The 14730-nt window shown below is 33.2% G+C and overlaps 1 protein-coding gene across 3 annotated transcripts in view; it reads left to right on the plus strand.

Annotated features, from left to right (window-relative positions):
* Positions 1 to 14730, plus strand: part of LOC139988044 (uncharacterized) — a 76906-nt gene that overhangs the window by 56127 nt on the left and 6049 nt on the right. For all 3 annotated transcript variants that reach the window (XM_072004971.1, XM_072004988.1, XM_072004980.1), the window contains 3 exons: positions 893 to 1120; positions 2217 to 2468; positions 9395 to 9525. In XM_072004971.1, coding sequence (XP_071861072.1) covers positions 893 to 1120; positions 2217 to 2468; positions 9395 to 9525 — 611 coding nt within the window. The remainder of the gene's footprint in view (positions 1 to 892; positions 1121 to 2216; positions 2469 to 9394; positions 9526 to 14730) is intronic.

Raw genomic sequence — 14730 nt, forward strand, 5'->3', positions numbered from 1 at the left:
CGTTATGATCATACATGTAGTTTCGAATACCTTGATGCAACATTCGTTGATCATCGGCACAGACTTTTCTGAATACAGTCGAAGTAAACATAAAGGAAGGAGACATCTCTATTCATAAAATAGAGGGTAAAGATTATAGTAGACTTCCGGAAGTATTTAAAATAGAAGTAGAGGTAGATTTATCACACGTTACGAATATCCCACACAGGCAAACTATAGAAAACCTGATCCAAAGTTATAGGCCGCAGAAAACGTGCGACGTAGAAATTGAAATGAACTTAATATTGCAAGACGATTTCCCCGTTTATGAAAGACCGCGAAGGCTATCTCCTTGAGATAAGATCGAAGTCGATAATCAAATCAAAACGTGGTTGGAAGACGGAATGATATGCCAGTCCCAGTCTGACTATGCAAGCTGGATCGTGTGTTGGTCAGACAGAAAAATGGTTCAACTAGGATTTGCGTCGATTATAGACAACTGACCAGGAAGATAGTGCAAGATAGATATTCACTGCCCTTGCTCAAGGACCAATTAGATTTATTGGAAGATTAGAAAATATTCAATACGTTAGACTTAAGAACAGATTCTTTTGCGTTCCCATCGGGGAAAGTAGCAGGAAATATATGGCATTTGTAGTTGCCGCAGGTTAATATGAATTTCTTGGAATACCGTTTGGATTATGCAATTCACCGGGCATTTTTCAGAAATTCATAAATGTAGTGTTCAAAGAGTTAATCACGACAGGGGTTGTGCTAACATAACATGATTTATATATATACATATTTAAATAATGGAAACTTGGAAGGAACTAGGAAAAAGTATTTTAATTCGCACAATCAAATAATAGAAATTTATATTTTTTATATCGGTTTATTTTAATGTCTCTTCCAGATATAAATAACGTGTCCTGTCCACCATTGAATCCCGAGGGCCGAGGATATTTAATGTGTTCACGTTTGGCAACGCCAAAGCCATGGAGAGGTAGACGAAGAGTAGCCAATCGGCCAGGTACCAAGTGTTTCTTGAAGTGTCCCCATGGGTATCAGCTTCATGGAGAATACGAATTGACTTGTCGATCGGATGGTTCATGGGATGGGCCGAAACACGGCGAGTGCGTCAGTGAGTAAAAATATTAATCCAATTGTTTCTTTTTACTCTGTTCTTAGATACATAAAGATAATGTATAGGATAGTACGCAGAAACTAATTTGTTAAATTTCACACAATTTTGTGTATTCTTTAACTAATATTATTGAACACCACTATGATTAAATACCGTTTTGATGATGAATTAGAAGTCTAATTCCATTAGCTAAATTTACTTCACTATATGAAACTGATTTTATTAGTAATTAATAAATAATATATATGAGTATTAACAATTTAAATAACAACGCAATATTAAACACTTGGATCTTCATACGTCCTTAATGTTTTTTGCATGAGATTATCATAGTCCAAGTTTTTCTATTGTATGTGCTAATTCAGATTCTAATTAAGTTAGGTACAGACGCGAAAGATGGACTAATGTACAAGTTAATGCTCACAAGTACAAGAAAATGTTCTTGGTAACAACTTTAATGAAATTAGTCCTTTGAAATATGAATATATAAACGAATTTTTAAATATATTTTAAGTAAATCTTGACAACGTAATAAGATTATAACAAATTTTAATTTAATAATTTCAATCGTTTTCTCAAATTACTCAAAAGAAAGAGGTGTGTAATTATTTTGTTATTTTTTTCTATTTACTATTATCTTTGTTATTATATTCTATACAATTATTTTCTTTTTTGATGCTCTGATATCCAATTAATTTTGCTTGCTGGATACTGCAAGTCTCGTTTAGAAAATTGCTATAACATTTCTTGCAAGTTGTCTTTTTTTTCATTTATTATCCTACCAAAACCTAATATTTACATATATAAATCCAATCTAAACACTAAAAGATGCCTTTGTGTATATCTCAACAGCTAAAGCTGAACTGCAATTATAAGTAGATAAGGTAGACTTGGTAGACAAATATTTCACATACTGAATATTATAACGGGTATACTCTGGATATTTTACATATTTTTGCATATTACGTGCATTCGTATTACGTATTCGTATCACGAATAATTATAAATATTACAATAGTTAATTATAAGTATTATAAGTGAAATTGCAATTATCCTTTTGTCTACTCTGATTTGCAACTACTTCGTGTTGCAGGATACAGCAAACCTCGCTTAGAATGTCCGAAAGATGTGATCGCGGAACTACCGCCCGGACGCGACGAGGCGTTCGTGACTTTCGATCAGCCGTCGACGGATCTCGATTGGTTCCGGTATGTTAGGTCGAAACCCTCCTGGGGGACCAGGCTAGAAGCGAATCTAACCCCCGGCATGCACGAGATCACGTTTTTTGCGAGACACCCGGTATCGAAGAAACAGGCCAGCTGCGTGTTACGCATCATTGTCAAAGGTGATTAATTAATACACGTGCATGAAATCAATGCGTGACATGTAAACTTCGCGATGATAATCGTTATTGATTATCAAACTGAGCTATTAATCAACGAGGGTAGATCTGTTCGTAGTCCGCGTTATCGGTGAATGGAATCAGGAACGATTAATTTTCCGGGGTTAAGGAACTGTTTCTGACAACATGCAGATAGTCTTCGACGACGTACCGTTCTGGTTGCAAACATTAGTTATTTAGTGGTTCTATGTTTGAAACGTTAATTATGCTTTCCGCTTCTTTAAGTGGTAATACAATGTTTACTGATTGCGAGTACGAGGAGTCACGAAAGTATTCGTATTTTTTTAATCGAGTCGATTTCAAACGATGGATATTTTCTTTCGAAATACGTGTTTGAGAATTCTTACAAATATATTTTTTTATCTTCATTATCGTTTTAAATACTATTGTATTATTCTACATTAACTTAACCACCTTTCCAACGAAAGCCAGGAAAATATTTAAGTTAAAATTAGTTAGTATAAAATATCTACCATTAATAAAACATTTATTACTATGACTTTTGAAATAATTATTACAAATCTTAAGGCACGGAATTAATTTACGCGTAATATATTTGCATTTGATTAATCAAATGGGTACTACAGAGTATTCTGCACACTAAAGTAATTGTTCCATACAATACATCAGTCGTAAGATTTGATGTCTTATATTACACGTAGGCAACGGTACGTGTCTCTATATAAGCCGTTTTATTTGAACCGGAGAATTGTAAAAATCCTCTTCTACATTATCCCACATTTATATATATTATACATTATAAACATTCTATATCAATACGTTTTAGCTTCCATATTTAAATGCCATTTATTAAAAATCGTCTATACAAGAACCTAGACTTTTAAAAAACTTCTCACATTATCATCATCGATTTCATGTTGCAATTAAATTTCTTTAAAAATTCAATTACTTTTAAAGTTCTGCCCAGAACTTTCAAATAACTGTCTTTTTCATTTCCGTTTAATTAACCCATCATTCACTTTCACCGTGTATCGAATAAAAAGAAACCGAAGGAAAAGGAACTAAATTAAACGAAACTTTCCCCGCGAGGGTAAACTCAGAAATGACGATTTCAGATATGAGTAAACGTCAAACTCTAAATCTTCCATCTCTTGCCTCGAATCCATTTGGTAAGGAGAAATGATGTTCTAAGTGAAGGAAAGAAAGGAATGTATTTCTGACGAAAAACCTATTACGCGAAATAACCGTTCAGCCGCATTTTCTCGTGACTTAATGCGTCATTACACGTTTTCGTGTCGAGCGTGTCGCTCGTTTTAAAAGCTTCTGCCATGGCAGTGGCTATTAACACAGTCGTCTGAGACGCACGAGAACGCTGTGTTCTTCCATTAAAAGACACTCGAAAGTACTGGACATTGTCGTTGACATTCCAGCGTGGCGTCCTGACGCTCCACATCCTGACGTTTTTGTAATTCCGTAAGACAAATTACAATACTCACAGCCTAGATCTAAATTATAAATATTTATTGTTGGATTGCAGTTTTTTATGCATTTATTTAATCTTCAAATACTATCGTTGAGTTATAGATGACTATAGTGATTGACGTTAGGTTATTAAATTTTAAAGTATATAATTTTGTTTGGTATTTTATACTCATCGTGACAAAGACTATTAATAAAATTAAATTAAATTAAGCACAAATATTAGGTAATTAGCGAAATTAGGTAATTTAATTATAAATGCAAATGCGTATTTTTGTGAAATATAGACAAAAATTTTTTACATGCTTGGATTATACAAATTAGCTTTTTAACACTTTGACATCTTGCATAAGAATTTACGAATGTTTTGCACATCTAAGTTTCAGAACATATACAAAAGCATGTAAAGTAACCTAATAAAAAAATTAGTACATTATATAGATAAGTGCTTATTTTAAAAGTATATATCTTGTAATTTCTATACATCTATATATAAGCCATTTAATGTAAAAATGGTAAAAATGATGTGTCAATTTTTTGCCTATTTGATTGAACATCACATCGTAACCTTCACTCTGTTTTCTTTATTAGATAGATAGCAGAATAAGTGATTTACACCACTTTTACATTAAATGGCTCATGTGTATGTACATACATACATTTTTAACCTTTCTTTACATTTTGTAATATAATCATGACAATCGAGTCTCGGATCACAGTGTTAATAAAATTTCAAAATATTTTATGTAACGCACACTATATATTAAACAAAAAAAATATTTATAAGTATTCAAATAGCTTTGTGAGTCACTATAGTTATCAACATTTAGCAGAATACTTCACTCGATAGATCATTAAAATGACACTGCGCGTTGTTAACAATAAGACGCCGCTGAGACAGAGGTCGAGACAGAAATTTTGCATTTACCACTCAAATAAGTGTTCTTCCTTCGTCTGCTGGAATCCAAGCTCCGCGACGGTTTAATTAAATGCGTTTCCGGAATAGGGTTCGCCACAATGCTGTATAATCTACGGATCGTTGCTCGTTGCTCCAACGAATTAGATTATTCGATGAATCCCCGAGTGAATGCTCGACTGATTCTTGCCGGAAACCGCTGAATCCCTAGACGAAGGAAATTACTCGCTGTTCTCTTACGCCAATTGTTATTTTTTTATTTGATGTCGAGCTTTGGATTTAACACGTTCGACGAAGTATCGAACAGTATCTCGTCGGTGTAACGATCTACCACGGCGAACGATCGAAGAAATGGGGCAACAAATTGGGGTGTTGCCAGGCGAGTTATGTTGATTGGAATAATTAGGAGGGTGATTTGAATGGGTTAAGGTTTAGGGGGTGGAACGTTCAAATTGCATGATTTGCGTAGGAGGAATAAATGGGTGGATATTTTGGTGGACGTGTAGGTTTGGTTTTAGTGTTCTTGTGATGTTTTAGTCTTACTAAGTTTCTTTTGTCCTACATATGTTTTTACATGTTGAATTTCGTTTGACCCTTTAGAGTCTAATTGTATCATACATTCGTTCAAGAAAGAAACTTTTTGAAAATACAAATCATTAATTATATTGGTAAAATTTAGAACAAAATTGAAAATGTACACAGAAGTTACATGATATTTAATGCAAGTTTTGAATAATTTTATAATGAAATCCAGTTTGTATATTTAAAAATGATTAATAAAATTCTCCCTAAAAATTGTTTACCATAATGTAATGACAAATAAAATAACTTATATTTTATGCCACATTCAAATTATAATCTATAAGCATATTTTCTTTCATCTCTTGATACTTAATGATACGTATGGTTTGGAAAGAAAATATTGTACAAGCACAATATAATAAATACAATATACTGGGATTATTATTTAATTCTTTCCTTTTGAGCTTTTTTCAAACCACTGTTGAATACATCTAGAACGAAGCCATTCGAAGAGATAATGGAACTTAAATCAGAATCGTATTTCGTCATTGTTGTGTTTTTCATTCACGATGCGTACATAAATAATAAAACGCAATTGTTGAATCGCAGCTAACAGTTTTGAAACATTAAAAATAATAAAAGCTACGTTCAATATATATTAAACAAAGAAAAACTGGCTACAATTTTACTCTTCATTAAACTTTTTCCTTCTCTTTGTTGAGATAAAAATGTTTTTATGTCAAAGGAATCTATCTCGCAACATTGGTAATTAAATATGAGATTGTTTGCGTTTAAAAGAAAAGTAGGATTTAACTGCCGCTTAATCTGTAACCTACATTATTCACGATAATCTAAAAGGTATGTTTAAAGCTATACGCTAAGAGGAAGATCATCCTTTGCTTCTTTGTGTTCGCATTAGCAAGCTTCAAATGTAATTCAGCGCACGCGAGCGAATGTAATTTGATCAGGCCTTATTAATTCGAAATTAATATCATTTCCAAGTAACCAAGGCGTGGCGCGTTATCAATTTAATTGTTTTCTCTATTTAAACTAGTATTTGGAATCGTATGTATCCATTTGGAGCTAATTGTTTTTATCCAGGTTAAATTAATTCGGTTTAGTAAAATTGAAATTATTGCCATAATATCGCGGTTACATTCCGTACACATACTATATTACACATATTTGCATTAGACGTATTTGCTTAACTCTATTCTAAAGTTGTATTTATCGTTTTTGTGACAGTAGCTTTAACACGCTGCGGCTATTTATAATTAAAAAATGGAGTCTAGATAACAAATTATTTTACCTACTTTGTATGTTTGCATTTAAGAAAGTAGTGCAACTGAAAAATACACTAGTTTACATCATTGCACTTGTGGAGAAAATATAGCTGTAAAATTGTAGTCATCGTTGAATTATTCTTGTCTTTCTAGAATTTTTTTGTCCTAACATTTTATTTTAATTTTAGGCAAAAAAGAGTTTCCAGTTGCGTGAATTACCCTTTGTGTCGTCATGATAATATCACTAAAAGAGTGTTTCGACCCTTACAAAAACGCTTGAATAGGCGAATGCCTTCCGGATAAAAGTCAGTGTATTATGCGACCATTTTGCAGGCCCTTACAAAGTGACTGTAGGAAAGTCAGTGGTCGGCTACTAATCAAGAATTATAAGCTCTTATTTAGGAAAATCCGTAGAAATCCACAAATGAAATCTCTCTGCAACTGCACAGCTAATTTTCATTCAACATTATCCATCGTATAGCCCAAGATTAATTCGGCGTATGGCAACGTAGATACCGCGTACATCGACGATTCCCTTTCTAAAGCAATTAAACGCGCGTTTACGCATTAATGCTACAAGCGATCTTTCCACAAATGTGCTTATTCCTTTTCAACGTGCAACAACCTGCTTCGGTTTGATGCAAATTGTACGTGAAATGTAATGTGCCAAATGTTTCGTATTCCGTGTTCGTATACTGTTGTTTCTCCTATATATAACCATCAAACGCAACGGTATAATTTCATTTTCGTATTACCTAGTACTATTTTGATATAACTATGATACTATGAAAATAAAATATAGTATCTAATAACAAAACGCTTTATTGGTAAATAAGGGTATGTTCAAATACTTTTTGTAGCCACAATAACATATCCTCTCCATATGGTCCCAAACATGCTTCTTTCAAATTTTTAACATTCTATACCAAGTATTCACCATTCACACACCTATCGTCCTCTTTCAAATTCACTTTACGTGTCTGATATTCTCTCTCGGGTTCTCCTCCAAATTCACTTCACGGGTTCCAAATTTTCTTCACATTTTACTAACTTCACAAAATTCTATTACCGTGCACAATACTTGCATGCATTATCAGCTTCTTTTCCATACAACTATCGAACTTCCATATGCGACGTTCGTAACCGATCGTTTCGTCAATGAAATACGCAAACTTTCCACAAAGTAACGCACAACGATCCCGACGCAGCACCCTCCACGGAAACTAATTTACCAGAATTAATTAAACGCAACCGGATGAAGTTTCCACTCGTCGAGGAGTCAGTTTCTCTCTCGACCATGGAAAGAGTTTTTAATCATAGCCCGTGATTTATTGGTCAGAAGCGGAGTGCATGTTCAGCGTTGATAAAGATGAAACTTTAAAGCATGGCGATTCACTCTAAACAGATATTTGTAGTAATTCCTTTGGTGAAAATTTTAATAATGTAATCGCTATGCGATAGCCATAGAGATTATTAATGAAGTCCTTGTAACAAGTATTGATTTTAAAACTGTAGAAGTTGCTACCAACACGGAGCAATTCGTTACTCGCACAACGCCATGATAGTTCTGGGCAGCTTGCACGCTACACTAATGAAGTGCAGCTGTGTTTTGTTTGGTACACGGTTATTAACTCTTTACGATTCGAAAAATTTATTTATAAGCTTCTTTTCATCCCAACTGGTTTGTATCGAATAAGTTATTTTCGAAATTTGCTTATAACTTGCACGTGTTTTTATATTTTTCTAAATATAGAAAATAGTTTTATAGTTTAGAACCGCAGTCTACTGATGAAAAATTACAATTTTGATGGAAATTTTGGCAAATGGTGTCAGGAAGAAAAGGGAGGAATGGAGGGAAGAACGAAAGGAATATTCAGAATATTAACTTGTCGACATTGGAGAACTCCTCACGTAATACTAATGTACCCTATAATAATCGTTAAAGACTGTTATTCTGTTAAACGTTCGGTAAATGCTCTCGCTTAATTGAAACAAGATGAAGTTTCGTAATTGAACTTTGCGTTACTTGTAAGTGCTGCCATTTAAGATATGTAACGAAGTGATTATTTGCTTTCAAACTGTGCAACTTTAACTAAGATCGATTTTTCCTTTTGTTTCCTTTTCGACTTTTTAAACAACTCGTTCGTATTTCTTTGTATTTTTTATTCAATGAATGTTGTACGATCTAGTCAAGTAAAATACAAAATTCGAATGAAAATGAAGTATATTTGAAATTAAATAACTTAATTCAAACTGTCGTGAGAGCTACTAACCCAATAGTAGATGTAAATTAATTTAATGCTCAAACTACAGCACCATTATTGAACATTTCTTGTAATATCCACGATATTAAAAACGAACAATATCTCCATGTTGTGTAACATGAACAAAAAAACGAAGTCTCCAACGCAATTTTGTTGTTCTTGATTTTTGTCTTACTTTGAATCATAAAATCTCTCTGATTCTATTTGTACCATGAATTACGGACCACCTTGTACGCATAGGAGGTTTATAAGGCTTTTGTGAGCCACTGTATATTTTCCATAATCATAGAGGGAAGCGTAAGGATTTGAACTTTAACATTTCGAAAAATCACGTCGTCCACGCCTGTATCCCACTATTCCTTTCTGTTTTATAACTCACTTCAACCGAGTCTTCTGTCTCTGAACGAAGAAAAGGTCCTTTGATTGGATTTTATCGCATTTCAGGCGGTGAAGCGCCAAAAGTTAAAGACTGTCCGAACGACATAGAGGTCACTGGAAGAAATGGGACGGCAATCACGTGGACCGAACCAATTTTTACGGACAATGTGAAGGTGACCCGGATTAGGAGCAACGAGGTCAGTATTAATTATAAAGCACTTAATTTCTTAACGAAGTTCGATTATATTGCGATTGTTGAATGTGTGTCACGTTCTTAACGACCAACGCCTGTTGGAGAGGAAACTATGAGTTCTCTATAGACTTTGGACTTTATACACTGCTTATGCGAGTCTATTGATGGAGAAGCGTAATGCCCATAACACGTAACACTTGTACAGTAATTTATTTCTTTTTCCGTTTTCTCATTTGATCGCCGATGAAGAATGGAAGATTAATTTGTACGTTTTATAATTGATAGCGATAAATAGATGTTTATTTTCTTTTACTTTCACAACTAGATTCGAAGATGTAAAAAATCTTGGATAATTTGAAGTTCTGAGATGCAGTTTATATGATGCAAGACTAGATCGTATATTAATAACGTTCTATTTATCGATTTCTGATTTTATTTATTTCGTCCCAATCTACCTTGTAATGGCGTAAAAGGTTTCTCGTGTTTGGCAATCGCATGAATCTCGATCTATGTGACGATTCCACGCGGCATTTATTAATTTTGCATATATCTGCCTCTATGCACGATACGTTATAAAAAATTCCATAGTTCCTGAAACCTTTCGACGATCGGCATTAATTTCGAATAAATGTGCTAGAAATGCTTTTGTTTAATAATTGTAAATTATAATTAAATATAAATTAATTTTGAATTTACTACTGCACAGGGTAAAAAGAGAAAAAGAAGGGAGGCAAATAGACAATTTTATAAATGTAAAAAGTTACTGTAAATGATTCTGATAATCTTTCTTTCTTTTATGTTTTCATAAATTTCAGCGCAATTCATCTTTTTTTAGCTCATTTTCATATTCCTTTCACAACGTTGATATCGTATTGGTATAATTCAAGTTTAAGTCACACCGTCTACAAAGTACGGGTTATCTTAATTTCGTAATATCATTTGGAGGGAAAATTTACATAAGAAAGACAATTCAAGAGGAAAGAAGAAACATTAGAAAAAAGTAAGGCCAACGAGTCGGGTGTGCAAACAGAAATCTCGGTTCTGAAATACTCTTCTCCAGCGAAATTACGGCGAAGGGTTTCTTGCTGTAGAAAGCACCGTTTCTGTACTTCCGCCGACATACAGGAATTTCTAAGGAAATTTCATTAAAAGAAGAATATCGTACGTTTGTCCTTTCTTATCTATTGTTCTCTTTGAATAATTCATATCGATACGTTAGTTATTTAACTTTGTATGTAAATTAATGTTACATCACATAAATTAGTTGTACTGTTTAATGAATTGTTTATTCGTACACACTGTCTACTACTGGAAAGTTGAATACGTAGTATTTAAATTTCTAATTCTGCGTGTTTTAATTTGTTCAAAATAGGTCATAGTGAGTATTAACCGTGAAAAAATACATTTTCATTTGCTTAAATAATGATAACAGAGATTCAACGGGACAAAAAGAACAAATATTACAGCAAATTGTAAAGAACAGAAATTTGTTAAGATGCATATAATGCAGTTTTAGTAAATGATTTTGAATGATATTATTATTGAATTGAAAGCAGACGAAGTTTGCAAAAATATATTTACAGAAATTTGTATGAAATAAAACGCGAAAAAAGGATTTAGAGAAATTGGAAATGAATAGATAATAGCGCAAACGAGATATTCGTCGAACGAATCTCAATTTTCATTATGGTATTACACAAAATCATGACCGTTATGGTCGATGTCGATTCGGTCCGGTGTATCAGTTCAAATTACTCGTGCAAACTGCAGAAAGTTTGTCGAGGATTTAAACCGTGCGAAGTTTGCACGGAGAACGACCTATGTTTCCATGCAAATATCGAGTAACAATTTTGTTTACAAACTAGTTCGTGATGGCTATGTCTCACGGCTACATTGTACGGAGAATATGACGCTGCCTTATAAATACTGGTTGCTCTTTACCCTTTTACGTGCATTCTAAACCTCTTGACGTGCTTCAAGGCAGATCCAATTGAATTAAACCGTAGTTGAAATGAAAGCAAATGACAGCACGTAGTGCTACAAAAATATTCAAAAATGTACCTTTATCCTTTTTAGAGAATTAAATATTTTTCTGTGAAAGTACTGTGAAAGACGTTATTGAATATGTAAGCACATAAATATATTTCTGTTGTTTTTTATCTGTTATTTTAATGTCACTTTATGACTAAAGAGGAATATTTTAATATAAAATAGCTAAAGTCTATTAAGTCTAAAGATACTCATAGTTGATGGAGTTTTACAAAAGGCAAAGTAATACAGTATAACTGTTAAGATAAACAATATCTTAATATTGCAAGAAGCAATATTTTTAAAATTATGAAGAAGATGAAAGAACACGCATTTAGTTCCAGGATTAAATTTAAAAATCAAAAAAGTAGATGTAGCTTCTTCTCCTATAGTCTTTATATTTAAGATTGTTTAAAATTTCTAATAATTTTAAATATTACCAGGAGTTTTAAAAGTAAACTTTGCCAAAGAAACATTTGAATATATGTATGTACATTGTACGTACAACGGGATCCAGAAAAATGTTGAACAATTTGTTGTTAGGAATATACCGCTCCTATGAAGGTAAGTTATAAATGTTTTATTTATATTTCCTAGACTACGATTTCATGAATTAATCTTGGAGAAGATAGATAAAAAATAACAATGTTTATTCAAATAAATAATGATTTATTTGGAGTTTATTTGAAATGAAATTTTTTCAAATTTTTTACAAAAGATGATATATATACGTTTCTATTTTCAATTTTAATGTAAATTTCATATCTCCATGGGGAAGAGGTAAAAGTATTTAAAAAAATTCTGAGTTTATTCTGAAAATATTTTATTGACGTTCTGTATTTTGCATTGATGTACAAAATTGATTTATGTCAGTAATTTTTTATTTATTTTAGTGATTATTTGTATATGGGGCTTTCTGGATTTATTTTCTATCTATTTAATGAAAAGTCATTTCAATTATCTACCAAACTAAATAAATTACTGTACAATATATAAGAATTGCCTTTATTTTACGATGCAAAATACTAAGATATTGAAAAATATTTGCTTTTCGTATGGAGAAACGCACATGCAACTACTGTACATTTAAAACAATACTCGTCACATTTCAATTTCCTGCTGTACAAACTTCACTAAACTCGGCAATAACATCCAAACCACTTTTGCGTGATACCATTCCCATTCAACAAGTTTCATCGGATCCTACGAAACTTTCAATTTAGGAAGTTGGAATCTCCAAAACACCTTAATAGGATGCTATTACGATAGGATACTGGCGTGGTAATTATGCTACTGTGCTATTACATATGTGTTATGTTCAGGCCAATGAGCTTCTTTAAAAGAAATCTTTTCTGTTGCTTCTTCCAAACGTTCCCTTTGCAAACTTCTTTAGATATCTTTCTTTTTCTTAATTATTTAATTTGTACTTTACAATTTGTTCAGCTGGACATTCGGTAAATTTTTCTAGCTTAATTGCTAAATAACATGTGGATGGTTACCCCCAGCCATGGATACCATCTTCGAGCTTGACTATTTTATTTCTTTAGTGAGTTTAATGGGGTGTTTTCTTTTTAGTTTTCTTTCTATGAGAGTTTTGCTCGCCTCAGCAGTCAGCTGGTTTGGATATGTTGCCGTTCTTTCCTTGTATTTTTCTGCGTACCTGCCGATTTCTCCTTTGACCGTTGGTATTTTTAAGTCTTTGCGTATATTCTCGTTTCTGACATACCACGACGCGTTGACTATTATTCTCAGTATCTTCGATTGTAGCAACTCTAATTTATTTATGTGGCTCATTGCTGCTGTTCCCATAGTGGTATTCCGTACGTCCAAATTGGTTTTATTATCGTTTTATAGATTTTTAGTTTATTTTCTATGCTGAGTTTCGATTAGTTAGCCAGTACATCTGTCTTCTTTTTATCCGTATTTTGTCTATAATTGATTTAGTATGTTGTTTCCATGTAAGTTATGTGTCTAGGAGTCCTAGGTATTCAACTTGCCTTGTTTGTGCTATGTGCATGCCATTCAATTGGATATTTGGTGGTTTCCGTTTTCTTAGTTCAAATATAATATGACTGCATTTACTAGGGTTTGCTTTTATTTATTTATCTTGTAGCCATTTTTTCATTTTTGTGATGTGCTCTTGTAGTAATGTGACTGCTGTTTCTGAATTAGTGTGCCTGACTAGTACAGCCGTGTCGTCCGCGAATGTCAGTATTTTGCTGTTGGTAGTTGTTGATATATCGGCCGTGTATAATATGTATAATATTAGTCCTAAGACACTTCCCTGCGGTACCCCTGCCTTGATGTGTTTTACTTCAGAATATACATCCTGTATTTTTACTACAAAGGTTCTGTTGCTTAGGTATGATTTGAGTAAGTAGTGAATTTCTTCCGGGAAGTGTTTTTTGATTGTTTGTAAGAGGCTTTCATGGTTCACTTTGTCAAATGCTTTTTCAATGTCCACGAAGAGAGTTGTACAGTATCGTTTCTTTTCTATCGCTAGTAAAATTTCGTTGACGAGGCTGTGCATTTGCTCTATCGTGGAGTGTTTGTTTCTGAATCCAAATTGGTGATCTGGTATTAATTGTTCTTTCTCTATCGTTGGTTTTAGGCGTTCGTATATTTTTTCTAGTATTTTGGAAAACACAGGAAGTAGTGATATTGGTCTGTAAGATGCAGTTTGGTGTGGGTTTTTGCCTGGTTTAGGTAACATTATAATCTGTGCTAGATTCCACAGATTAGGAAAGCAAGGGCTAATATATGTTAGCGAAAACGGACCATCGTGTCAATACAATGATTAGGATAGTACGCCGCTATTTAGCCTTACGATAATTTATGTGTAAGTCGAGGAATCAGTCAAGACTCGAAGTCGGCTAGCTATAAAGTGTCAGTGATATGAGTGTTTAAAAGACGCGTGAGATAGTTTATGGGTGGCAAGCGATCTGATGTCGTATTACCAAAGAATAGAGACTTTGTGGAAAGGATCTGGCCACGAAGTGGGGAAGGGATTGATCCCCTTTTGGTAAGCGGACTGTGAGAGACCACACGGCACTTATCCCAGAACTTTAAAGGTGACAAGTTTTGATAAAATCCATTTTTAACATATAAATACGTATAAGTACTAGTCAAATTTTGAAATTCGAATTTCTCGAAAATGAGATCTCCAATGAAATTTAATTAT

This window comes from Bombus fervidus, chromosome 1, assembly GCF_041682495.2.
Source record: "Bombus fervidus isolate BK054 chromosome 1, iyBomFerv1, whole genome shotgun sequence".
NCBI lineage: Eukaryota > Metazoa > Arthropoda > Insecta > Hymenoptera > Apidae > Bombus > Bombus fervidus.